This window comes from Stegostoma tigrinum, chromosome 4 (assembly GCF_030684315.1).
Source record: "Stegostoma tigrinum isolate sSteTig4 chromosome 4, sSteTig4.hap1, whole genome shotgun sequence".
Taxonomy (NCBI): Eukaryota; Metazoa; Chordata; class Chondrichthyes; order Orectolobiformes; family Stegostomatidae; genus Stegostoma; species Stegostoma tigrinum.
The window spans coordinates 36,787,677-36,812,038 of record NC_081357.1 but is presented as its reverse complement, the minus strand read 5'-3'; the positions used below and the strand labels follow the sequence as shown (position 1 = coordinate 36,812,038).

General features: G+C 42.3%; 2 protein-coding genes across 9 annotated transcripts in view; one reads left to right on the top strand and one right to left on the bottom strand.

Annotated features, from left to right (window-relative positions):
• Positions 1 to 17,019, bottom strand: part of ttk (ttk protein kinase) — a 54,591-nt gene extending 37,572 nt beyond the window's left edge. Inside the window, exons 1-7 of the mRNA XM_048530337.2 lie at positions 16,946 to 17,019; positions 13,470 to 13,598; positions 12,877 to 13,102; positions 9,793 to 9,899; positions 9,552 to 9,695; positions 8,532 to 8,649; positions 4,033 to 4,123 (exon numbers count right to left, since the gene is read on the bottom strand). Coding sequence (XP_048386294.1) covers positions 4,033 to 4,123; positions 8,532 to 8,649; positions 9,552 to 9,695; positions 9,793 to 9,899; positions 12,877 to 13,102; positions 13,470 to 13,596 — 813 coding nt within the window. The 5' untranslated portion in view covers positions 13,597 to 13,598; positions 16,946 to 17,019. The remainder of the gene's footprint in view (positions 1 to 4,032; positions 4,124 to 8,531; positions 8,650 to 9,551; positions 9,696 to 9,792; positions 9,900 to 12,876; positions 13,103 to 13,469; positions 13,599 to 16,945) is intronic.
• Positions 17,020 to 23,042: 6,023 nt separating this feature from the next.
• Positions 23,043 to 24,362, top strand: part of elovl4a (ELOVL fatty acid elongase 4a) — a 47,125-nt gene continuing 45,805 nt past the window's right edge. For 3 of the 8 annotated variants that reach the window (XM_059645270.1, XM_059645269.1, XM_048531624.2), the window contains exon 1: positions 23,043 to 23,234. Coding sequence is in view for 1 of the 8 variants with exons in the window: in XM_048531629.2 (XP_048387586.1) it covers positions 23,507 to 23,543 (37 nt within the window). In the remaining 7 variants the exon portion in view is untranslated. The other 5 variants (XM_059645271.1, XM_048531626.2, XM_048531625.2 and 2 more) reach the window with 4 other exon arrangements.

The following is a 24,362-nucleotide window of genomic DNA, read 5'->3' as shown; positions in this document are numbered from 1 at the left end:
GGCCTCCGAGTCGTTCCTGTCGTCTATCACGGAGGTCTTAGACGACAGCACGAGGGAGTGGCTGGACCGGCCGATATCCCTGGACGAGCTGACCACAGTCCTCAAGTCCTTGGAGAGGACTAGGACTCCCGGGAGCAACGGCTTACCGGTCGAGCTGTATTCCGCTCTGTGGGACCTGGTCGGCCAGGACCTGCTGGAGGTGTACGATAGTGCGCCTCGGGCAGGTGAAATGTGCAAGTCCACGAGGAAGGGCATCATCACCCTCATTTACAAGAGGAAGGGGGAGAGGGAAGAAGTTAAGAATTGGCGTCCCATTTCACAATTGAACGTGGACGACAAAATCCTGGCCAAGGTCATAGCCAACCTGGTCAGGTCTGGCCTGGAGTCGGTGATTCACCCTGACCAAACCTGTGCTGTGCCGGGCAGGAAGATCGCTGAGAGCCTTGCGCTCATCAGGGATACGATCGCCTATGTACAGGACAGGCGGGTGGACACCTGACTCGTCAGCCTGGACCAGGAGAAGGCCTTCAACAGGGTATCTCATGCTTACACGAGGGACGTCCTCTCCAAATTGGGGTTCGGGGAGGGCATCCGCAATTGGATCCGGCTGCTCTACACCAACATCGTTAGTGCGGTCTGGATCAACGGGTGGGAATCGGACAGTTTTCCCGTCAGATCTGGAATCAGGCAGGGCTGCCCGCTCTCTCCTGCCTTGGTCGTGTGCTGCGTGGAGCCCTTCGCCGCATCCATCAGGAAGGACGTGAGCCTGAAGGGCGTGACTATCCCAGGCAGCAGAGGCCTTCAGGTCAAGACCTCCCTGTACAGGGACAATGTCGCCGTCTTCTGCACCGATCGTCGGTCTGTGAGTAGACTGTTGGACATCTGCGGCCAGTTTGAACTGGCCTCGGGTGCCAAAGTCAATAGGCGTAAGAGCGAGGTCATGTTCTTCGGGAACTGGGACGACCGCTCCTTCATCCCCTTCACCGTCAGGACAGACTACCTGAAGGTGCTGGGTGTTTGGTTTGGTGGAGCTGGGGCGTGCACTAAGACTTGGGAGGAGCGTATCACCAAATTGAAGCAGAAGCTGGGCAGGTAGACGCTCCGGTCCCTCTCCATCGCGGGTAAGAACCTGGTTGTCAGGTGCGAGGGGCTTTCGGTACTCTTGTATGTGGTGCAGGCCTGGCCTATTTCCTGGACCTGCACCGCTGCGGTCACCCGGGCCACCTTCCACTTCATTTGGGGGTCGAGGATGGACACCGGGTCCGCAGGGACACCATGTACAAAGACCTGGAAAATGGGGGAAAGGGCGTACCGAACGCCACCCTCGCCCTGACGGCTACCTTTGTGTGCAGCTGCATCATCAAGCTGTGCGTAAATCCTCAGTACGCAAACACCAAGTGTCACCACTTACTGAGGTTCTACCTGTCCCCAGTGTTGCGAAGGATGGGCCTGGCCTCCGTTGCCACGGAACGCTCCGAGTAGTTGGACCGTTCCGTACCACCTGTCCTTCGTGGAGAAATTTTTGAATGGAAACACCTTTGACCACAAGGCCATCAGGCAGCGGTCAGCACGTAGTATCCTCGAGACCCTTCGGGAAAAGGAGAGGGTGGATCCCGTCGTGTGGTTCCCCACGCAGACTGCCAAAGTCGTTTGGCAGAATGCCTCATCGCCAGAACTTTCAAACAAGCACAAGGACATTGGCGGAGCCCCTCTCACCGCCAGCCAAGCAGTGAGATCCTTTATGCATGCCCGGAATCTCTGCTCCACCGCATGCTGCCCTCGAGGTGGCTGTGGCGGGGACGAGACTGTTGATCACCTCCTTCTGGAGTGTGCCTATGTGCAGAAGGTCTGGAGGGGGATGCAGTGGTATTTGTCGAGGTTCATCCCGAGCAGCTCAGTGACGCGGGACTCCGTGCTCTACGGGCTGTTTCCCGGGACGCACACAGAGACCAACATCAACTGCGCCTGGAGGACCATCAATGCGGTGAGAGACGCTCTTTGGTCTGCCCGCAACTTGCTGGTCTGCCAGCTGAAAAAACTGACCCCAACCGAATGTTGCAGACTGGCGCACTCCAAGGTCCAGGACTATGTGCTGAGGGACGCGCTAAAGCTTGGGGCAGCCGCCGCCAAGTTGCGGTTGGGAAAGACCACGGTATGAAACCCCTCGTCCAGAATAGAAAAAGGTCCCTAACTGGTAACTGGGCCCAGCTGGCACCTTCCCCAACTGGTCAGGGAGCCAACTGGGACTGCCGGGGTATTTTCTTTGCTTTGTTTTCTTTTTCTTCTTTGTTTGTTTTTTTCCTTTAGTTGGAGTACGTATCCCCTGGGTAACCCAGAGCGGCTTGCATGACTGGGTAGGTGTATAAATTTTGTTTTTGTACGTCTTATGAATAAAGTATATTTTTTCAAATAAAAAAAGGTGACAAAACGTATGAAAACGAACCTTCACATCTAGATAAATACGTTTTTACTTGTTGATTGTAGAGTATCAGGGGTTTATTTTATTTAACCATTAGAAGTTGTTGAAAGGCAAGTTACACCACTTTCTACACACTCTTAATAGATTATGGGGCGAGACACTCCTCTTGGGTATTGTGGTTTTAGTTCTGGGGGCGTCCAACCCCCACTTTTATAACACTACCATCTAGAAGACAAGGGTAGCAAATACATGGGAATACAATCTGTATGGTCCTTTTCAAGCTACACATGACTTGAACCTTGAATTCACTGGGTCCCTGGTACTTCTTTCCGAACAGGAATGACTACTGCATCAAATGAAGAAAGCAGCTCACCACCATGTTCTCAAAAGCCAACTAAAGGTGGCAATAAATGCTGGCCGAGACAATGAATAAAAACCCTCTTCCTCAGCTCTGTCATGTGTTATTTCAAGGATCCAATACAAGGAGTTACTTAGAGTTGTACTACAACTGTTCTTCTAGTGATGAAATTCATCTGCGTGTTACTGCTGCTCCAATTCTGTGTTCTACTTTCACAGCCAAAGTTGTTTGACATGCCTTTATCCATACCATGTCCATCTTTAATCTTTCCATTGCACCCAATATGTGGATCATTTCATTAATCATTTTTTGACACAGCGTAGTGTCTAATTTCTTCCATCAGACTAAAGGAAATTACTTTCAACAGGACTTTTTTTTTCAGGCTGTAGATGGCTGATCATAAGAAACTCTCCCTCCCCACAATCCAAGCACTAGTTCAAACCAGTATTTTATGCAGATGTATTCAGGAAAGGAAACTGCCATCCTTACCTGGTCTGACCTATATGTGACTCCAGACTGTCAGCAATGTGACTGATACTTAACTGCCCTCTGGGCAGTTAATGCTGTCCTAGCTGGCAACACCCTCATCCCATGAATGATTTAAACAAACAGATATCTAATGCAATCCATCAATTTAACTCTGGTACATTCTGTGCTACCATTAAATTTAAAAGAAGATTGCCTTTAATGGGTTGCATCTTGTCAATGAGATATTCATTAAAGCACTGACTGCCTGCTTTCTGAAATCTATTGAAGTCTGAATCTTCTTCCATATCCATTTGACTACACCATCTCAAAATATTTCTGATTTTGATTCTTGGAGGGAATATCAATGCTATTATCTTGCTTCCTCTTTGGTAGGGCCATAGCCCAAGTCCAAATCACTTAATCTTCCACTGGTTATATGCTTCAGACTTGAAGAATATCATAATGATAAAACTTCCATTTGATTTCTGCCATTCGGATTATAGTTTTGTCTGATCTTGTTCTTAGTTTCCACTCTTCACCAGTATTAATGTTTGCTACATTTTACTCCAGACAGCCATTTGGTAAAAAAATAGAACTGGCATTATTTAAAAAGTTACATATTGCAAGCACACATCTCCTATCCCAAAATCCATTTTCGGATTGTCTATTTTATATAGGGCACAAGAGATTGCCCAACACTTGAATACGATTCAACAATGATTATAGATTAACAGTCAGTCAAACAGATTTGCAATATATTAAAGATTTTTGCTTTGAAATCTCCTACCGGGCTATCAGCACTGCTTTTAAGCTGCTTGACAGTTATCTGCTCCAAGAGTGATCCATCATTCTCTTTAGTCAAGCTGCTCACATCAGCCCTAATAAGATAAAATAATAATTGGTGACTTGAGCAGAGGCAAATGAATGGAAACTTGAATCAGTGCAGAAAATATTAACCTTTTGCAAGAAACAGTAAACTTTATTCAATATTAAGGACTTACTTCAGACTTCAGCAAAAGCTACACATAAGGAAATTATTGCCTAATGAAGGATTGACCTTCACAATATTTTATCAGTCAGTTAAAAGCAAGATGAAAATCAGTGAATTTTTCTTAACATTTTTTGTCAGGAAATAACTAGAGATATTGAGAAGGAAGCAGCGACACAGTGCTCCACAAGAATCAGAGTTGGGACAACTGCTATTCAACATTTATATTAATAATTTGGAATCAGAAACAGCTTCTATATTTGCAATGGTATAAAAATGACACACACCAGAAGTTAGCAAGACATGAAATAAACACTAGGCTTTATCAATAAAGGGATAGAATGTAAAATAGGGAAGCTGTGTTGAACAGACATTGAACGGAATCCAGTGCAATCACGGTTGTCACACACGGTGAAATGGTTCTTATCTCATCTCTGGAATTCAGCTCTTTTGTCTCTACATGGATCTAGGCTGCAAAGTGAGGAGCTAAGTAGTCCTAGCAGAATGCAAACTAAGCAACAGTGAGCAGGTTACTAATAAGCAGGTGTCACATGATAACACTTAAAATATACACCTATATAGTTTAGCTTCTCTCCCCACCTCACCAGCACAGTTCAGGTAAAGACAGTATTAATGGCATAATTCCCACATTCTCCAGTATTGCTGCTATGAATCGAAACCCATTTCAGCTATAGAATCTTGCAACCGCACATTTATCACTCTTCTTATTCATCTAATATTAATTTTACACTTAGTAATCCAGAGATGATTATGTTTACGGTTGTTAGATCATTCAGTTTCAAGTAGCAGATGTGCTTTGTACAAAACTTCTTTCCTCAACATCAGTGTCATTGGAATCTATACATTACCACTACATTCTTATTAACACCACGCTTGAATTGTTTATGGTATTGCATTGCCACAATCAGTTCGCTCATCCACTCTGCAGCCCCTGCTTTCTTCCATACAAGTTTCAAAAACCTTGAACCTGTATGACAATTGACAAAGTGAAGGTCCCTCTTACCTCTACCCTATCAATTGCTACGACAGCCTCACTCACAGTCACACGTTATTAGCGAGTTTTGAGAAGATTTGTAGCTCAGGTTGAGGTTCTGGATGTAAGTTTGCTCGCTGAGCTGGAAGGTTCGTTTTCAGACGTTTTGTCACCATTCTAGGTAACATCATCAGTGAGCCTCCGGTGAAGCTTCACCGGAGGCTCACTGATGATGTTACCGAGAACGGTGACGAAACGTCTGAAAACGAACCTTCCAGCTCAGCGAGCAAACTTACATCCACACCTTCTTATACTTGATCATGGATCAAATCAGAAGACCCTGGTCTACGTTCCTGGACAAAATGCTAAGATAATGTTCCTACTCAGTAGGAGACTGCAATATCTGTTGCTTGGTCTCACGCTTTTCCACTCTGAGCCAAGGTTTTTCAAGGTGCAGACACTTCCTTGACATGTGCCGCACATGCACTAGTATCCACAAGCTCCCACAGAGTGCAGTTGCGAAGCTTCACCTGCACTGACTTTTAGTAAATATAATTAAAACGATGAAAAAATACTAACACCTAAAATCCTGCTTATGCTTCTAATCCAATTTTAATTAACGTTCTATTTACCCCTCTGGAAATTCCCTTGTGCAGATAAGATTACTAAGAAGTACTCACCAAGTACCGACCTGCCTTCTTATGATAACAAAGTGTTGGGCTGGAGGAACACAACAGGCCAGGCAGCAGAGGAACAGGAAAGCTGACGTTTCAGGTTGGGACCCGTCTTCAGAAATGGAGGAGTGTTAAGGGGCGCTGAAATAAAGAGAGAGAGGAGGGGTGGGGCTGGGAAGGTAGGTGGGTTGGTGATAGGTGAGTGCAGATAAGCAATGGTGAGGGTTGGTCAGTGAGGTGAGGTGGGAGGAGCAGATAGATGGAAGAGAAAACGGACAGTCAAGGAGGCAGGATGACAGGGAGGGTTCGCCATGGGATGAGGTCAAGGGTGGGGAGATTTTGAAGGTAGTAAAGTCCACATTGAGACCATTGGGTTGGAGGCTCCTGAGGCGGAATATGATGTGCAACCCCTCTAGTTTCCGGGTGGCATTGTTGTGACACTTGAGGCGGCCCAGGATGGACATGTCATCCAGGGAGCGGGATGGAGAGTTGAAGTGACTCGCGACTGGCAGGTGTTGTCGTTTGTCACAAACCGAGCGCAGATGCTGTACAAAACAGTCTCCGAGCCTCCGCTTGGTCTCAACGACGTAGAGAAGGCCACATCGAGAGCAGTAGATCACATTAGCAGATGCGCAGGTGAACATCTGTCTGATGTGGAATTTTTTCTGGGGCCTGGGATCGAGGTGGTGATGGGGGGGGAGGGGGGGGGGAGGGGAAGGGGAGCGCAGATGTAGCACTTCCTGCTGTTGCAGGGAAAGGTGTGGGGTGGAGGAGCTAGTGGGAAGTGGGGAGCAGATGAGGGAGTTGCGGACAGAGAGTGGTCCTTCTGGAAGGCAGATAGGGGTGGGGAGGGAAATATATCCTTGGTTGTGGGGTCAGATTGTAGGTGGTGGAAGTGGCGGAGAATCGTGTGTTGAAATGGGGTGATATGACAGGTTGACGGACGTTCTGTCTTTGTTTTTATTGCAGAGGGGACCTCTGCATTGCTGGGAGGGTGGGGTGGGGGGGTGTGGAGCTGCGGTCCTGGAAGGACGAGGACATCTGGGACGTTCAGGAGAGGAACATCTCATCTTGGGAGCAGATGCGGCAGAGGCGGAGGAATTGGCACCTTTCCCTGCAACCGCAGGAAGTGCTACACCTGTCCCTAAACCTCGCCCCTCACCTCCATCCCAGGCCTCACAAAAATAAATTCCCCAGACAGATGTTCACCTGCACACACGCTAATGCAGTCTATTGCAACCGCTGCTCCCAATGTGGCCTCCTCTACATTGGTGGGACCAAGCAGAGGCTCAGAGACTGCTTGTTGAGCACCTGTGCTCAACTCACGACAAACAGCAAAATCTTCTGGTCACGAACCACTTCAGCTTCGCACCCCCCACCCACCATTTATTGCAGAGCCCCCAAACTCTCCTTCATTTCTGAAGAGTCCCCACCTAAAACGTCCGCTCTCCTGTTCATCTGATGCTGCCTGGTTTGCTGTGTTCCTCCAGCCCCACACTCTTGTCTCGGGCTCCAGCATCAGCAGTTCTTACTGTCTCTGCTTTTTTGAGAAGTCATTAGTTCCTGGCAGCAGTTAGACTAGATACTAGATATTTCAATCCCCAGAACTCTTCAGAACATTGAATTTGCTTTTTTAAAAAAAGTAACTATAATATTTGGAATGCATTGTCTGCTAGGGAGGAAATTTCAAATTCAACAGAAGCCTTCAAAAAGGAATTGAGTAATTTTTTGAAGAAAAAAGTTGAAGGAAGAATAAAATTAACAAAATCATTGTGGTATAGCTGGTGCAAACTCAATGAATCTAATGATATCTTTTTACACTGGTTTATTCTATGACATTTGATTCCTCATTTTAGACAAGCTCTTCAGCCTAACTGAACCACTGATTATGATGATACTGTGGCTTTAACACATGTATTTTGTCCTTTTCATTTTAAATTGAAGATAGGTTGAGACAAGGGTGCTGACCGGTCTGCTTCATGCCAATGAACAGCTCGGGAGGACCTTGGGTTTTTTTAAAATAACGTTTGAAACAATAGAAGCAGCCAGAATGGATGCAGTCAAGTTCTCATAGAACCAGGATTTTAGTTTAGCTTTCAGTAGTTGTTGGAGTTTGAAAGCTGCAATCCATCTCTCCTAGCTACGACAAAATTCAAGATTTCTCTCTCCCTTGGCTGCTTCTTGATGTTATTTCTTCCTGGACTGGAGAATTGCTCGAGACAATCTATTTTACTGAATTTATCTTTGACAAGATGTTTTTATGGGATGCAACTCTATTGGAATAGATCCTGTTTAGTAGTTAAATAATCTATTATTCTGCCAAATACTGCAATAGAGTTAAGTTATTCCAATCCTTTTTTCTTTTATTTGCATGTTAACGATAATACATGAATAATATGTTTTGCTTCAAGCCTGGTATTTTGACCAAATTGCATCTGGAAGACAACAGGATGGCAATTGCCTTTAAGATAACAAGTTAGGTCAAGGAGATAGCCTAGACCCTGTTTTGAGTGTGTTCAGTCTGGTCCATAACAGATGAAGACAACATGTTAAATCCACAGAACCTTTTATATTATGTAAGCCCAATGTCCCAATCCTCTTGCAGAAACAAAAATGAAATTCTACCTCACCTGAAAGATGAAACAGCATCAATTTGAAATTCTTCAGAACTATCACTGTTTTTTCTGTTCTTGTTCAATGAAACAATATCAGTTGATAACACACTTGGGGTCATTTTACACATTGTCACTAACAGAAGAGGGAAAAAGAAAGTTAAAAATGTACACACATGCTTACATATTTTGGTTAGAGTGGCGAAAGGAGTCACGTTCCATGCTAACTAAGCTATCATATTTTTGGAATGTTAAAAGTCCTAAGTAATTTGCAGAAGTGCTAAGAATAAATTGCTATTCTAGCCTGCAAATATGTGAATTCTTACAAGGAATGTGGGATTTATTGCCAGAACTGAAGACAATAAAGAGTCAACCAGGGTATCTGTTGGTGTGGAATCACATGTAAGCCAGACAAGGTTAGGAGGGCAGATTTCTCTCTCTAAAGAATAGCGAAAGAGATGGATTTTTATGACAGTTGGGATCAATGGCAGTCTCATGGTAACTCTACTGGTTCTAGCTTAAAATTCCAAAGTATGATTAAGATAAAAAATTACCATAAAAAGACAGTGAGCTCCCATTTTATCAAAAGAAAGAAAGAGACACCATCATATGTACACAAAGCCCATTTCCCAAATTGTAGTGCAAATACATTTTCTTTCAGTTTAATCTGCAGCAATGTCCTAAAACTTTTCTTTCTTTCCCCATCTTCTCCAAGTTCATCTACTATTAGCTTCAAGTGGCATTGTAAATGATGCAACTGCAGTATTTAGTCCTCAGGCTTGCAAAGCTCTAGAATTTGAGAATGCATAAATTTGAACTGAACAGCAATGTAATATTTTTAATAAGCAACTGTGGATGATCATATAAAACATTGTTCAAAAAACTTACTATTTATCTCCCATAAAATGCAGTACAGTGTTTAAGTACAAATTAGAAAGTATTTATGTTACACTGTCTCTCAGCTGCTTTTTTCTTAAAACCTCACCCCTCCTAAATTCCTCCTCCCAAAACAACAGGCAGTTCGAAATGCTTACTCACCAGATAGATTTTCTTTATCTTCAGGTAATAAGAGCTGCATATTTCCCTGGTTTAAATTTTGAAAAGCAATTTCCAAGAGCTCTATGGGTTTTGCTTTCATATCCAGAGCTTTCTGAAGAATGGTTCTGCATTTCCTTACAGATCCTGTTCAAAGTTAACAACTTACTTATTTTCCACAAATATAGAATAGCGCTGTATTAAAGGATTTCAATAATAAAGTTGGAATACAAGTCATACAAACCTCGATTAAGCTCAAATTGTGCATATGCTATGTGTACAAAGGCAAATCTCTTGCAGTTCACTCTAGCCAAGTTGAATTGCTCCTGTGCTTCATCTGCATCTACAAAACTAGAGGATGACAAGTCATTACAATTGCTTCACAGGCTTTTTAAAGATATAAACATAAGGAGTTTGAATATTGTGATAAGGAGTCAAAGCGTTGAAGGTTTTTAAACTTACACTCATCCAGTTCAAACAGAAGAACGCCAATTTCAATGGCTACAGCAATTTATACAATTGTGAAAATTCTACCAACTCTTTAGCAAGTCAACTGATTGGCTGAGACATTGCCATGACGGAAGAGAAACACTCAGCTCCCCAAAATCCGAGGTTGTTCAAAACCAAAAAATTGAACACATTCCTTCGTTTTTGTTTTAAAACAGAAAAGGGGCTGTAACAAGCAATGATCCATTTTTTACAAACTTGATTATCTCAAATTTGCTTATTAACATAGCTTTAAGTGTACTCTACCATTAGATGCAATTGTTCTGCAATTATATCCCGCAATCTTGAGTGTGTTATCACCACAACTAACACTAATGCAGAAATGAGCAAGTCAGCATAATTCAGTATTCCTCGGTGAGGAAAATCATTAACTGCATATACAAAAGGAAGTGCAAACAATGATGACCCACTAAAGAATGGCTTGGAATATTCCAAGTTAACAGGCAAAAACAGCTTTTGAAAACATCTGCAAATCTGTGGTATACCATAAGACATAAGAGCAGAATTAGGTAATTTGGCCCATTGAGTCCACTCCGCCATTCAATCATGACTGATAGGTTTCTCAACCCCATTCTCCTGCCTCTCCCTGTAACCCTGATCCCCTTACTAATCGAGAGCGTAAGTAGCTCAATCTTAAAACATACTCAATGAGTTGGCCTCGACCACCTTTTCTAACAATAAGTATGAGAGAGTAAATACCCTCAGGCTGAAGAAATTGCTCCTCATCTCAGTCCTAAAGGATCATCCCTTCACTGGGGCAATGCCTTCACATCCTTGTATCTCAAACTAGTGGAACCACCTTCTCCAAAACCACTCTATCCGGACCTCTCAGTATCCTGTAAGTTTCAATGAGACCTCCTCCTCATCTTCCTAAACGCCACTGAGTATAGACCCAGATATAACCTCATAATAGGCCCTTCATCTCTGGGATCATTCTTGAACGCCTTCTCTGGAGCCCCTCCAAAGCTACATCTCTCCTTAGATACAGGGCCCAAAACTGCTCACAGCATTCCAAACGCGATTTGACTGGAGTATCTGCAGCCTCCGGGATAGAGCTCTGCTCTTGTATTTTAGTCCCCTTGAATGAATGCAAACATTGCATTTGCCTTCCTCACTGCCAACCGAACCTGTACGTTAACCTCAAGGGAATCCTGAACTAGGACTCCCAAGTTTTTGTGTTTCAGATTTATGAAGCCTTTCCCCATTTTGAAAATAATCCATGCCTCTATTATTTTTACCAAAGCACATAACCTTACACTTTCCCATACAGTATTCCATCTGGAACATCTTTGCCCTCCTCCTAGCCTGTTCAAGTCCTTCTGCTGCCACCCTGCTCCCTCAACACTACCTGTCACTCAATTTATCTTTGTGTAAATTTAGCAACAATGCCCTCAGTTCTTACATCAAGATCGTTAAAAGGATGGCATGAAAGGCTGTGGTCCCAACAATGAATTCCACTAGTCACTGGATGTCACTCTGAAAAAGACCCAATTTCCCCAAAACTCTGCCAGTCAGCCAATCTTGCACCCATGCCTGTACCTTGCCCCTAACATCATGGGCTCTGGTCTTATTTAGTAGCTGGGCAGTACCTTGTCAAAGGCCTTCTAGAAATCCAAATAGATCATATCCACTCACACTCGTTTGATTAACTTGGTCATTACAGCCTTGAAGAATTCTAACAAATTTGTCAGGCATGACCTCCCCTTGACAAAACTGTGCCAACTCCACTCTATTTTACCAAGCACTCTGCAATCTCATCCTTAATAATGGACTCTAAAATCTCATTTAACAACCAAATTCAGGCTAACAAGCCTATAGTTTCTTGACTTCTGCCCCACTCCCTTCATTAACAGGAGTGTTATACTAGCCATTTTCCGGTCCTCTGAGACCTTCCCTGACGCCAGCAATTCTTGAAAGATCACTACCAATGCCTCTACAATCTCCTCAGCTATCTCCTTTAGACGACTGAGATGTTGTCCATCTGGTCCACGGGATTAATCCACGTTCAGAATTTTCAGCTTCCTTAGCTCCTTCTCCTCAATAATAGCCACTACATTCACCTCTGCCCCTTGAGGTTCTGATATGCTGTTGGTGTCTTCCATAGCAAAAACTGACATAAAGTTACCTATTCAGTAGCTCCACCATTTCTTCGTTCACCATTACTACTTTTACAATCTCATTTTCCACTGGTCCAATGTCCACTCTTGCCTTTCTCCTACCTTTGAGATATCAAAATATATACAGGGAATATTCTTTCCTGAAGGAGCCCTACACAAATGTCAAAATTTTAAATTTCTCTGATGAAATCATGCATTGGTGCAATTAAATATCAACTTCCATGGTCTACTGACATGCACAATCAATAGTCAGTAAATGTCAAGGCTTACTATTATTTACAGAACCTTTCCATTTCTAAATTGTGATAACAAATTCAGTGATTAATCGATTTTAATCCGAAGGTAATTTGCATCACAACAATATTTGTTGGTCCTGTAGTCCCTCATGTGCAAAGGCAGCAAACTCATCCTACAATACTGAACATAAGGCACGTAACATTTTGGTATACGACTAGAACTTAACTCTACAACTTCGAATGGAAAAAAAGAGTAAACATCTAAGTGCTCTCAACCATAATGTGAATTCAAATTAAAGAACAAACAATTATATCATTCTACATGTGGATTGCTCTTTCTCTGCAAGCATTCTGTTTCTTCAAAGGACAAACTTGAATTTCGTTCATACTAGAAATTATATTCTGTACCAAAGAATACCTGCACCTAAATGCTTTAATTGTAAAACAAGAGCATAAAAATATACATACACCTTAAGTTCTGCAAAACGTATCAAGATGCGAGCGTAGCATTCGTTTGCATAATGCTTCTCAACTGATAGGGCAGCAACTGTGTCATTGTAGAGGTCTATAAGCCTATTCAATAGGGTTTCATTAGTTTGAGGATCACCCATCTTTTCCACTTTTTGAAGGTAGACAAACCAGTCTTCTGGAAAGTTTCCATCAGCCATAATTTGTCTGATTGTGGCAGTGTGATCTATTGCAAAAATAGAATAAGTACAAAATAAGCATTCCTTGCAAAATGCAAAACATGTGGCGAGCAGATATAATCATTTAGGAAAAAGTTTTTGGTCAATTCAATATTTTAAGCTACTCGTACTTTTTGCACCTCAAATAAGTATTCCCTTTACAATGAAGGATGGGATTTTGACTCACTTTCTGAACTGCCTCTTACTTTTAGAAGTACCTCAAACATAACCAGGGCTTAATTTTAGGAATCTAAAACATCTATCATAGGATAGGAATAGGTTGTAAAAAGTAATTACTTTAAATTAACATTTCAATACTTTTCTAATTCTGAATATAAATAAATTCAAAATAATGAAAAATGTACAATAGCATACCCGTAATATCAGAGTTACTTTTCAGCTCCTCAGTTTTATTTGCTTCCTCCTGTTTCGTTCGAAGGTATGCTAGTCGGTTTGAAAGGCGAGCCAATCGCATCCTTGACTCATTCATGTTCTCCTCCATCACTACAAACAAAAAAAAGGGTAGAAGCGTGAAAGTACCTAGTTAGAAGTTCATCACTTTAAAAACATAACATCCCATTAACAACTTTATTCTTTATGGACAGACCGTAACTTGGAGATCTATTGATTTCTGTCTTGAGTATAGCTACTAATTGAGTTTCCACAGCACTCTGGGGTAGAGAATTCCAAGATTCACAACCCTTTGAGTGAAGTTCTAAATGGCCTGCTTTGTATTCAGACCTGTCCCCAATTCCAGGCCCATCTACAGCCAGCGGAAATATGCTTACTGAATTAATCCCATTGAACTGTGCAAAAATTTCACGACTATCCTAATTACGAATGCTCATACTTACAAATGAGTTCCCATTCAGGGGTGTAATAAAAGAACCAACATGCAACGTTTCTTGCACTTATGAGTAGCTATTTGTGTTGTCCTGCACTATGTTCCAACTTGTGTACAAATCAATTTGTGAACAAACTTGATAACGAAACCTGCTCTCAACCCAGCGGACTGCCAATACTTCCAACTCCATGTGCTCCAACATTGATCATTAACCTGTGAGGTACCTTGTTCAAAGACCTCTGCCATTTGAAGTAAATTTCATCCACATTCTGCCAGTTGCATCCTTAAAAAACACAAAGTTTTGACAAATGCAATTTCCCTTCATTAAATCCACATGGAAAAGCAACATAGGATTGGACAGAGTCAAGCTGCCCAGGTGTCACAAACATGATGATGAATTCTGTATTTTTCCTATTACTGATGGCAGATGAACAGGTCTGTTGCTCCACCTTTTCTTCCTCTCTCTCACCTTGCTTAAAACAGGTTTGTACTTGCACAAATTGTTGATTGCAACGTCGATTAGTGAAAGAACATTCAGGGCAAGAGGTGATAGCTCAGCTGAAGGAGAAAGGACGAGGTTTCAGAATCTCCATTGTGCAAAGTAGGAAAATATGCAACTGATGGGTAAGCCCAGAGGAATGCAACATTGAAAGCAGAAACAAGATAGGTCTGGGAAACTTTGGGTTTCGAAAATATGATTGGTTACAAACATCAAAAAACCATCATAGAGAAATCAGGAATCTAAGCCAAGAAATTTAACATGTAAAAGTGAAAGATCAGGACACAGCGAGATTGAGTATATATAACTTCATAGATCAGAAACCAAAGAAACAATATAGCGTAAGTAGCCAATGTAACAAAGCAAACGGGGAGGGAAAATCTACCAACTAATCCACTAGTGTGAAGAGAAGGACAAACATGCAAATCGAACACACTGATTAGGAGCAGGCATGTCTAGCCTGCTGCACTTTAGAGTTCACGGCTGATCTGAGTATGTTCAAATCAGGACAGTGAGTGGCTTGGAGATGATTTGATGTAGTAGTTAGCAGAAGCTTCATTGCTCATATTTGACACCACGTCAATTGATTTTGAGAGAGTCAAACAATTGAAAACTTCAAGAGCAACTCAAAGCTGACTGTATACTACTGTATCATGACAAATTGTAAATAATTAAGGCTAGATCTGCCTTGGCAGTGGGACAGGAATGGGTCGGTGTCATCTGCGGTGTGTAAGGTATGACTGTATCAGCTATTGTTTGATTAGTCCAACATATCTCCCAGACATTGGTTGTGAGGAATTTACAAGATGAGCATGACCAAGTTTGCTATTGTCGTTTCTGATGCCTCGGTCAATGGTTGTGTGCCCAGTTTTATTCATTTTTTGAAACTTTTGTAGCAGTTGATATAACAGAATGGCTTGTTAGGCCATTTTAAAAGGGTGGTTAATAGTCAACTGCATTGCTGTAAGTCAAGAGTCAAGCGAAGGCCAAACCAGGTAAGGATGGTAGTTTTCCTTCTCTAATGTCATAAGTAAACATTTGATGGATCTTTACAACAATTGACAATGGTTTCACAAACATTATTAGTCTTTTAAATCTAGAATTAAAGAGTTTAGATTTCACCAACTGCCATGGCTTATAAGATTATGCCCCTGTGCAGTATCAGTTACTTCTTCAGTAAGGATACCAAGGCTGTACCCCGTATTCCAGATGTGGCCTCAATGATCCCCAATGCCAAAGCAAAACATTTACTTCTTAGATTATGTTCATCTAGCATTGAACAATATCTTTCCAAGTTTGAGGGTCACTGAATCAGAAAGGTTAACTCTGATTTGTTTCCACAGATTCTGCCAGACCTGCTGAGCTTTTCCAGCAATTTGAGTTTTTGTTTGTGAATAACTTTCCATTTGACTTCCTATCACAGGCTATACCCACATACATGTGAAACAGGAAACCCAGAACTTTCTGTACCTCTAAAGTTGTCCATTTAATACACTGTTTTCTTCTGTTTGTCCTGCCCAAGTGAGCAAATTCCCATTTCTCCCATCATTCTCCATCTGCCAAACCTTTGCCATTTATTTAGTCTGGTTGTATCAATTTGCAGACTCATGTCCACTTGGTAACGTTTTTTCCCCTTCTATCTTGGTGTTGACAAAATTTAACCTGCAAATATTCAGTATTTTTATTATTAATCATGACAAATCGTAAATAACTAAGGCTCAACACAGATCCCTATTTAACACCAGCATATCCTGTCAACCCAAACCCAGATTATTTACACCCAATTCTTTTTCTTATTAGACAACCAATACATAGTCCACATAAATATGTTAACCACCGACATCATGAGCACGTTTTGTAATAGCAACAATTTGAAATGGCACTTTGCCAAATGACTTCTAGCGTTTAACTTCCAAGCTTAAGGAATGCTACCAGCACCTGTTGTTTACAGTATCAAACTCAAATCCAGTGCGCAAAACTCAAGGGCATGTGGATCATAGAAGAGGTTACAACACAGGATACCTAAGTATGTACCAGCGATTGGTAAGAACCACTCATCTCAAACAAAAGCAAAACTCAGGCACTAAACGGGGAAGTACAAGACCCAAGGTAGAAGTGCGGGCGGGAAGCAAACGAGATACAGGAGAAAGGGGAGTCACCATTCTGCGCTCGAATTTCAGGATGTTTCATCACTTCACCTGCTTCCAACTAAACCTACACCCTCAACCCAGGTGAAGCATCACCAGGATAATTTATCCTTATGGAGTACATAATTGTAGTAACTGAGCCTTCACAGGATCTCTAAACAACATTATACAGACGGCTTGACCAAAGAGCTGCGTGTTTCAGAGGCGTCTTAGATAAGGGGTGGGGATCGTAAAGTGAAAAGAACTGCACGATTATTTTTATTTTGTTTCTCGGCCCGATACCATTCTTCCCTCTCGGAGGTGGGAATCAATGAGTTAAATCGGCACCTGGGTCTGATCCGCGACGAGCGGCCACACTTACCAAGTCCGGAGCCGCCGCCGCCGCTTTAACAACAAACGTAGCCACCACCAACCGACCCACATTCAAAATTCCCGCACCACCCAACAAACCGTGGCCTCATTGGCTGGAGAGACGGCAAGAGATTTCGATTGGTCACCAGCTGCGTATTCCCACCCCCAAAAGAACGACGTGGGGTGATAGATGGTAGGGCGTGGCCATAGCTCCCGTCAATTAAACATGCCGTTCGCCCGATTGGACATTTGTGAACTAGGGGGCGGCACTTCTGCGCGTTGTCGAGGACGCCACTGAAGCGAATCTAGAGAGTCGTCTTGGTCTGACCGAGTGCTGAAGTCGCGCACCGACACATGTTCCGAGACCTTTCCACGGTTTAGTATTTGGTTTTTGTTTTTATTTCGAGGTCACTTATTTAGTTGCAGTATTAAAGCAGAAAACAAAATACCGGGGGAAGAGTGGAGACGCCTCGGAAAATTTTGCAAATGCAAACACCAAGCTATGCACTATCTGTAAAAAGTACGTTGCGACACCTCATGATCGATTCTATTTCAATGAACTCTCGGAAATGCAAAATCCTCAAATCCAGAATGTACACACATATTCATTGTCTCTATTCAAGCTCCGCTACCTCGCCACCCGAATTAGTCAATTTACATTCTGAAATAAAAGTAGAAACGACAGGAAATATTCGGCAAGAAGTGGCGACCACTGTGGAGAGAGGGAAAAAAAAATTCTTTTCCACTTGTGAGATTTGGGGGTCGCCGGCCAGAGAGCATTTATTGCTTCTACGGAGTTGGCTTTAAGAAAGTGGTGATAAACTGCCTTCTTAATCGCTGCAATCCAGGTGCTGTAGGATGACCCAGAATGCCCTTTGGAGGGAAAATCCAGGATGTTGACCCAGCCACAGGGAGGAAACTGCGATATGTTTCTTAGTCACGATGGTCAGTGGTTTGGAGGGAAAATTGCAACTGAGGTGTTCCCCCCCCCCCCCCCCCCCAACGCCGGCCACCATGCATTAGCAGCTCTTATACTTCGACACTGAAGTGGTCCCGGTTTGAAATATACAGTCTGAGGATTTTTGGTGAATTCCTGCAGTACATCTTCTAGATATTTCACACTGCTGCTATGGAGTATCAGTGGTGAAGGGAGTGGAAGCTTGTGGATCTGGTACGAATCAACCAGGCTGCTTTGTCGTGGATGAAGTCAAGCTTCTTGAGCATTGAGGGAGCTGCACTCATCCAGTCAAGTGCAATACACCCCAGACTTGTGCCTTGTAGACGGTGGTCAAGCTTTGCAGAACCAGGTGAGCTACTCGCTGCAGTACTCCTGGTTATTGACCTGTTTTTGCGGCCACTGTATTTGGATGTTGCTAAACTTGAGAGGCTGCAGAAAAGATTTAAAGGATGTTGCCAGGACTGGAGAGTTTGAGCTATTGGAAGAAGCTGAATAGACTGGGAATGTTTCTTCCTGGAGCATCAGCGACTGAGGGATGGTCTTTTCGTGGTTTGTAAAATCATGAGCGGTGTGGATCAGTGAATAACCAACATCATTTTCCTAGGGTGAATGAGTCCAAAACCAGAGGGCATAGGTTCAAGGTTGGAGGGGAAAGATTTAAAAAGGACCTGAGGGATAACTTTTTTCATGCAGAGAATGGTGCATGCATCGAATGAGCAGCCAGAGGAAGTGGTGGAGGCGACTACAAATTAAAAAGGCATGTGGATGTGTATAAGAATAGGAAGGGTTAAGAGGAATATGGGCCAAATGCTGGCAAATGGGACTAAGTCAGATTGGGATGACTCGTTGGTCTGAACGAGTTGGATCGAAGGGTCTTTTTCTGTGCTGTATGATTCTATGGGGCAAGCTCAGTTGAACCTCTGGTCAATGGAAACCCCAAGGAGGTTCATAGTGAGGTTTTAGGTCTGTACTGTTTTTCTGCAGAACTTATTTTAAATGCTCATTCACTAAACAGTACACCTAACTTCAGTGTTTTGTTATTACTGGAATAAACTTATTGTTTTGTCTTGTGTATATTGAGGGCAACTTTTATACGTGATTTTGCTTTTCACATTCGCTATCCTTATTTTGTTTGGTTCTACATGACTCCATTCCCATACAAAAATGAACACCTCGTAACTGTTCACTGTTGTCATCACTTTAGCCAATGTAGAATTGCTAACCTTGCAGAAATTTTTGATTTTTCTAGGATTTAAAATTTAATCTGGAAATTACTGGAGCAAATGGGCAAATCAGGGGGCAGGATTTATACTCTTAATGGTAAGGTCCTGGGAAGTGTTGCTGAACAAACAGACCTAGAAATTCATAGTTCCTTGAAAGTGAGTCGCAGTTAGATATGTTAGTGAAGAAGGCATTTGATATTCTCACCTTTATTGGTCAGTGCACTGAGTGTAGGAGTTGGGATGTGATATTGCAGCTGTACACAACATTGATTCATCCACTTTTGGAATACTCAGTGCAATTCTGGTCTCCCTCCTATAGGAAGGATGTTGTGAAACTAGAAACAGTTCAGACAAGATGTACAAGGATGCTGCTCTGGTTGGAGCTATAGGGAGAGGCTGAATAGGCTGAGGCTATTTTCCCTGGAGCATCGGAGGCTGAGGGATGACCTTACAGAAATTTATAAAATCATGAGGGGCATGGATAGGGTAAATAGGCAGGGTCTTTTCCCCCTGGGGTGGGTGCATAGTGGGGAGTCTAAAACTAGAGGGCCTAGGTTTAAGGTGAGAGGGGAAAGATATAGAAGGGATCGAAGGGCAACTTTTTCATGCAGAGCATAGCATGTGTATAGAATGGGCTGCCAGATGAAGTGGTGAACACTTACAACATTTAAAAGGCATCTGGATGGAAATATGAATAGGAAGGGTTTAGAGGGATAAGGGCTAATTGCAGGCATACGGGACTAGATTTATACAGGTTATCTGGTCAGCATGGACAAGTTGGACCAAAGGATCTGTTTCTGTGCTGTATATCTCAATGACTTTCAAAATAATGTGGTCATAGAAATCTTAAATTGAATATGGGTTTTATTTTAGAACATAGAACATAGAACAGTACAGCACAGCACAGAACAGGCCCTTCAGCCCACAATGTTGTGCCGACCATTGATCCTCATGTATGCATCCTCAAATTTCTGTGACCATATACATGTCCAGCAGTCTCTTAAATGACCCCAATGACCTTGCTTCCACAAATTATTTCAATGTTTTATTTGAACACTTTTTCATTTATTAGTTAGAAAATTATTAGAGATGAGATCAAAGATTGTTTGACTGGGGAAGGCATTTGTAGGCATTAAATGTCATAGGAAACTATAGAAATATAGATAACTATAGAGTTGCCCATCTTGGTTGCATCAAATCATTTTGATTTAAGTAGAAATTCCACTAACATCTTTGCGGGCAATAATGGATGGTCTTTAGTGCCAGCCTTGCCAGTGATGGCAAAAGAATGAAGTCATCCTACTAGAAGGGAAAAGGAGGAAAGTTACTGATGTCAATATTCAGGCCAAATGACTAAAGTTCCCAACAAAAAGCTGGAGTGTTAGTCATTGATTTGTATAGAACCGTAGTGTAGTTGGAACCAGGGGTGTCCATTAAAATTATTTAACAGCATATGTGATACAAATTGGTAAACCTTGCAATGTTGCGATGAAGAAAAAAAGATGACAGGCTTTAAAATCATGTGTTAGGATTTGAAACGTCATGTTTTTGAAGGGTAGTTTTGTATAAACTTACCTGAAGATATTTTTCTGATGAAGGGTCTAGGTCTGAAATGTCAGCTTTTGTGCTCCTAAGATGCTGCTTGGCCTGCTGTGTTCATCCAGCCCCATGCTTTGTTATCTTGGATTCTCCAGCATCTGCAGTTCCCACTATTTCTGAAGATATTTACTAACATGATAAGAGGTCTGGTTACACAGCAACAGAAATACCCAAACATATAGAGATGCTACTCTGGAAGTGTTGTTTGAATAGCATGGTTATATTTGGAAAGTAGAACTATAATAGGTCTCTCAAAATTATTGCCTGAAATTTCTAAAACGAGGTATCTATCAATGTTGACTTGATTTTAAAAAAGCTGGAAGTCAGAGAGAAAGAATATTAGAAAACTTATGATATCTGAAAGTCAGGAATGACTTCTGTTACAGAATGCTTAACAGTAAATGTTTCAGAGTACTTCGCAGAAGTAAATCAAAAAGCAGATATGGGGTTTTATAACAGTAAATGCAAAATTGTGCTGATACTGGAATTTTTAAACATACACAGAAAATGCTGGAGAAACTCAGGAAACCTAGCAGCATCTTTGGATAGAGAAACAGAGTTAATCTTTTGAGTCTGAAATGGCTGTTCTTCAGAACAGAAACATTTTATACATTAAGTCATAGAATATCAGAATAAATATACAAAGCAATGGATGTACCATGGCTGTGTAGTACTTAGCATGTCCCATTATAGAAATGGCACTGACACCACAGAGAATGCACACATTATACAAAGATGATGCCACTGATGAAAAACAAGAGTTATATTGTTGATTTTCCTTTAAACTGAGAGAGTTTTAATAGGGTGGCTCCAGAAAGTCTGCAGCTTTTCTTCTGATTGAAGAATTAGTAATAAAAGTAATCAAATTGAGGCAACAGATTAGGATAGAGATTGAGACAAAGCTATTTGTTCAATAATTAAAGTGGGCAATGCTTTGCTACAGAAGCAATTGCATCTCCCCAAGGAAATTTGGATAAGGAATTGAACCAATGAGATTAGTTTTGTGTTGGTCTAGCAAAGACTGTTAAACTTTTTAAATTGTTCATGGGATATGGATGTCACTCACTTGGCCATCATTTATTGTCCACCTCTAATTGCCTTGGAGAAGGTGGTTGTGAACTGTCTTCTTGAACAATAAGTTACAGTAAAGTCAGTCAAAATGCTGCTAGAAAGGGAATTCGTGATTTTTGACAATGAAGACAGAAAGCTGCTTAGCTTTGAAGGACATTTGCAGGTGGTGGTGTTCCGAAGCATTTGCTGTCCATGGCTTTCTGGATAGTAGTGATCGTGGGTTTGAAATGTGGTGTCATCGAAGAATGAGTGAGTTTCTGCAGTGTATCTTATGTGATACATACTGTACTTTGTCCTTTGATGTTGAGCTTCTTGAATGTTGTTTGAGCTATTTGCACCCATGTCAGTAGAGAGTATTCTATCACACTTGTGTTGTGCCTTACAGATGGCGATGAGGAGGATAAGCATAATCAAAAAGTAGTGATTTCACATGATGAAAGGTGCGGAGAAAAGTAGCAATTAGACAGTTTATAGGACGTGCCTTTTGAAAATGTTGAAATCCCTGTTTCAGATTGTAGAATGGCAAATGGGACGGTGATATATAGACGCCAGTTTTGAAAGAAATCTAGAGGAGACTTAGGTTATAAAAGTTGTAAAACAATGATTCTGAATTCATTGCGATGCGAGAGGAAACCTGAGAATGAGTACAGAAGTCATAGCAGATTTAATGCAAAACAGTATATGGGCAGCAGTACTGGGCAAGATGGATAAAGAGAGTACGTAAACCATTGAAGTGAGGGACCTAGTATGTTTAGAAGTTATCAAAAAGCACAGATAATAGTTTCAATGGTGAATTGACGTGAATATAACCTGTAGTATTGCTTTAAATTTGCGTTTTAAATTAAAATGGAGTCTGTATCAGGCTGAATGCTAGGAAGACACTTCTCATAATTGAACAACTCATTCCTTATTAGGGTACAGAAATATCTGATTGTTCACCGAGGAAGTCTTAATGAATCACTATATTTATTAACTAGGCTCCATATCTAAACTCGTTGATGGCAGAAAGATATATAGCACTGCAGACTTGAATGAAATCTTTTTAAAAAGCTGATAAATCGAGTGAAAGCGCAAAGCTGTCGCAATTAGACGTCAATGTAGGCAAAAAAAATTCTCTGCTTTCTCCCTGCCGAGCTTGTTGCTGACATAAGTGATAGTGCTGAAAATAACACCTTTACGCCCGTTTGCACTGAAAGGCGGGTCCTGGTGTGCTACACGCACAGGTGGTCTCAGGGTGGTTGAGTGACAGGTGCAGCCGCATGCGCGGTGGAAGTGATGTACGGGCCGGACAGTGGATGGAGAGCGAGTGAGTGACAGGCGCCGACCGGATCAAGCCGGGTCAGCCAACACGTAAGGTGTCAAAGGAAAGATCTCCGATTTTCCAACCCTTTTTCCCCCACCGCAACCTCAGAACACGAAAACAACCTAATACACCGAAAGCTCGTCAGGTACCAGTCGGCGATCACATCGTATATAACCGCTTTTCTCTCGGTTTGGAACGGGTTTGTGCAAGACTCTCGTTGACGCGGAGCTCGAGCACGCGCAGATTTGGGACGGTAGGCGGGGGGGTGGGGGCGCGCGCGGTCGAAGCCGCGTGGAGGCGGGTGCAACCATCGGGGTTGGTGGGGGCGTGATGGAGGCCGCGGCGCGGCGTGCGCGGGTGCGCGCCGACGGGTTTGTGGAGGCGGGGGCGCGCTGGGAGACACTGACCTTGGACTGAATGTGCGGCGAGGTGTTGCAGCTCACAGTCCATCAAGGTAAGAGCGACAACGTTAAATATCGCCCACAAGAGTTATCAGGGAGTCACTCGTTCGCTGGGCTGTAATGACCAGGAGGATCAGTGCCTTGTCAGTTGGTCCGTTATCCACCGCAATGGTGGTATTAAATGTCTGATGGGTTTGGAAGACATGCCATTATTGAGCTTGATCAGACGGAGGAGGATTTGAAGTAAGTGATGGGCTTGGTTTGTCTGCCCGTGGATTTGCTGAACAGTTTGCGGGATTAAATATTCATTTTCTATACGTTTGTATTTTTCATTTATGTTTATGCGCATAGATCATATTTCGAAATTGGTTTTCCCTGTCATGTTCTTTTGATCTTGTGCTTCACAAATTTGATTTATTCATCTAACGGTTTTGGTAGCAATAAAGATGTCTTCAGAAATTTAACGCTCAGACAATGCGGTGGGATGATATGGGACTCACGGTAATTATTTTAGAAAAGATAAGGAATCATCGGGTTGCAGTTTTAAAAAAACAGTTTTTTGTCTGTTTTAGGGCTGCGTTTTGACCTTCTTCATGTGGAGAAACTAAACGGTGACCACAGCCGTTTTTGCCACAAAGTAATTATTTCAGTGATGATTCTGAAGTTTTCGGTTATTATTTCAAACAGCCTGAGAGGATACTGTAAACCATTAATCCTGTTTTGTTTTTACTGAGCTAATTCAATTGTTTGCTTAGATCAGTCTTCAGTTTAATCCAGGTATGCCCCCTCAATATTTGAGGGAAGAAGTCGATAGTTTTCAGTCTCAGCCTGGTAATGACGAAGGGAATTGTATTATGTTGTATTATAATTGT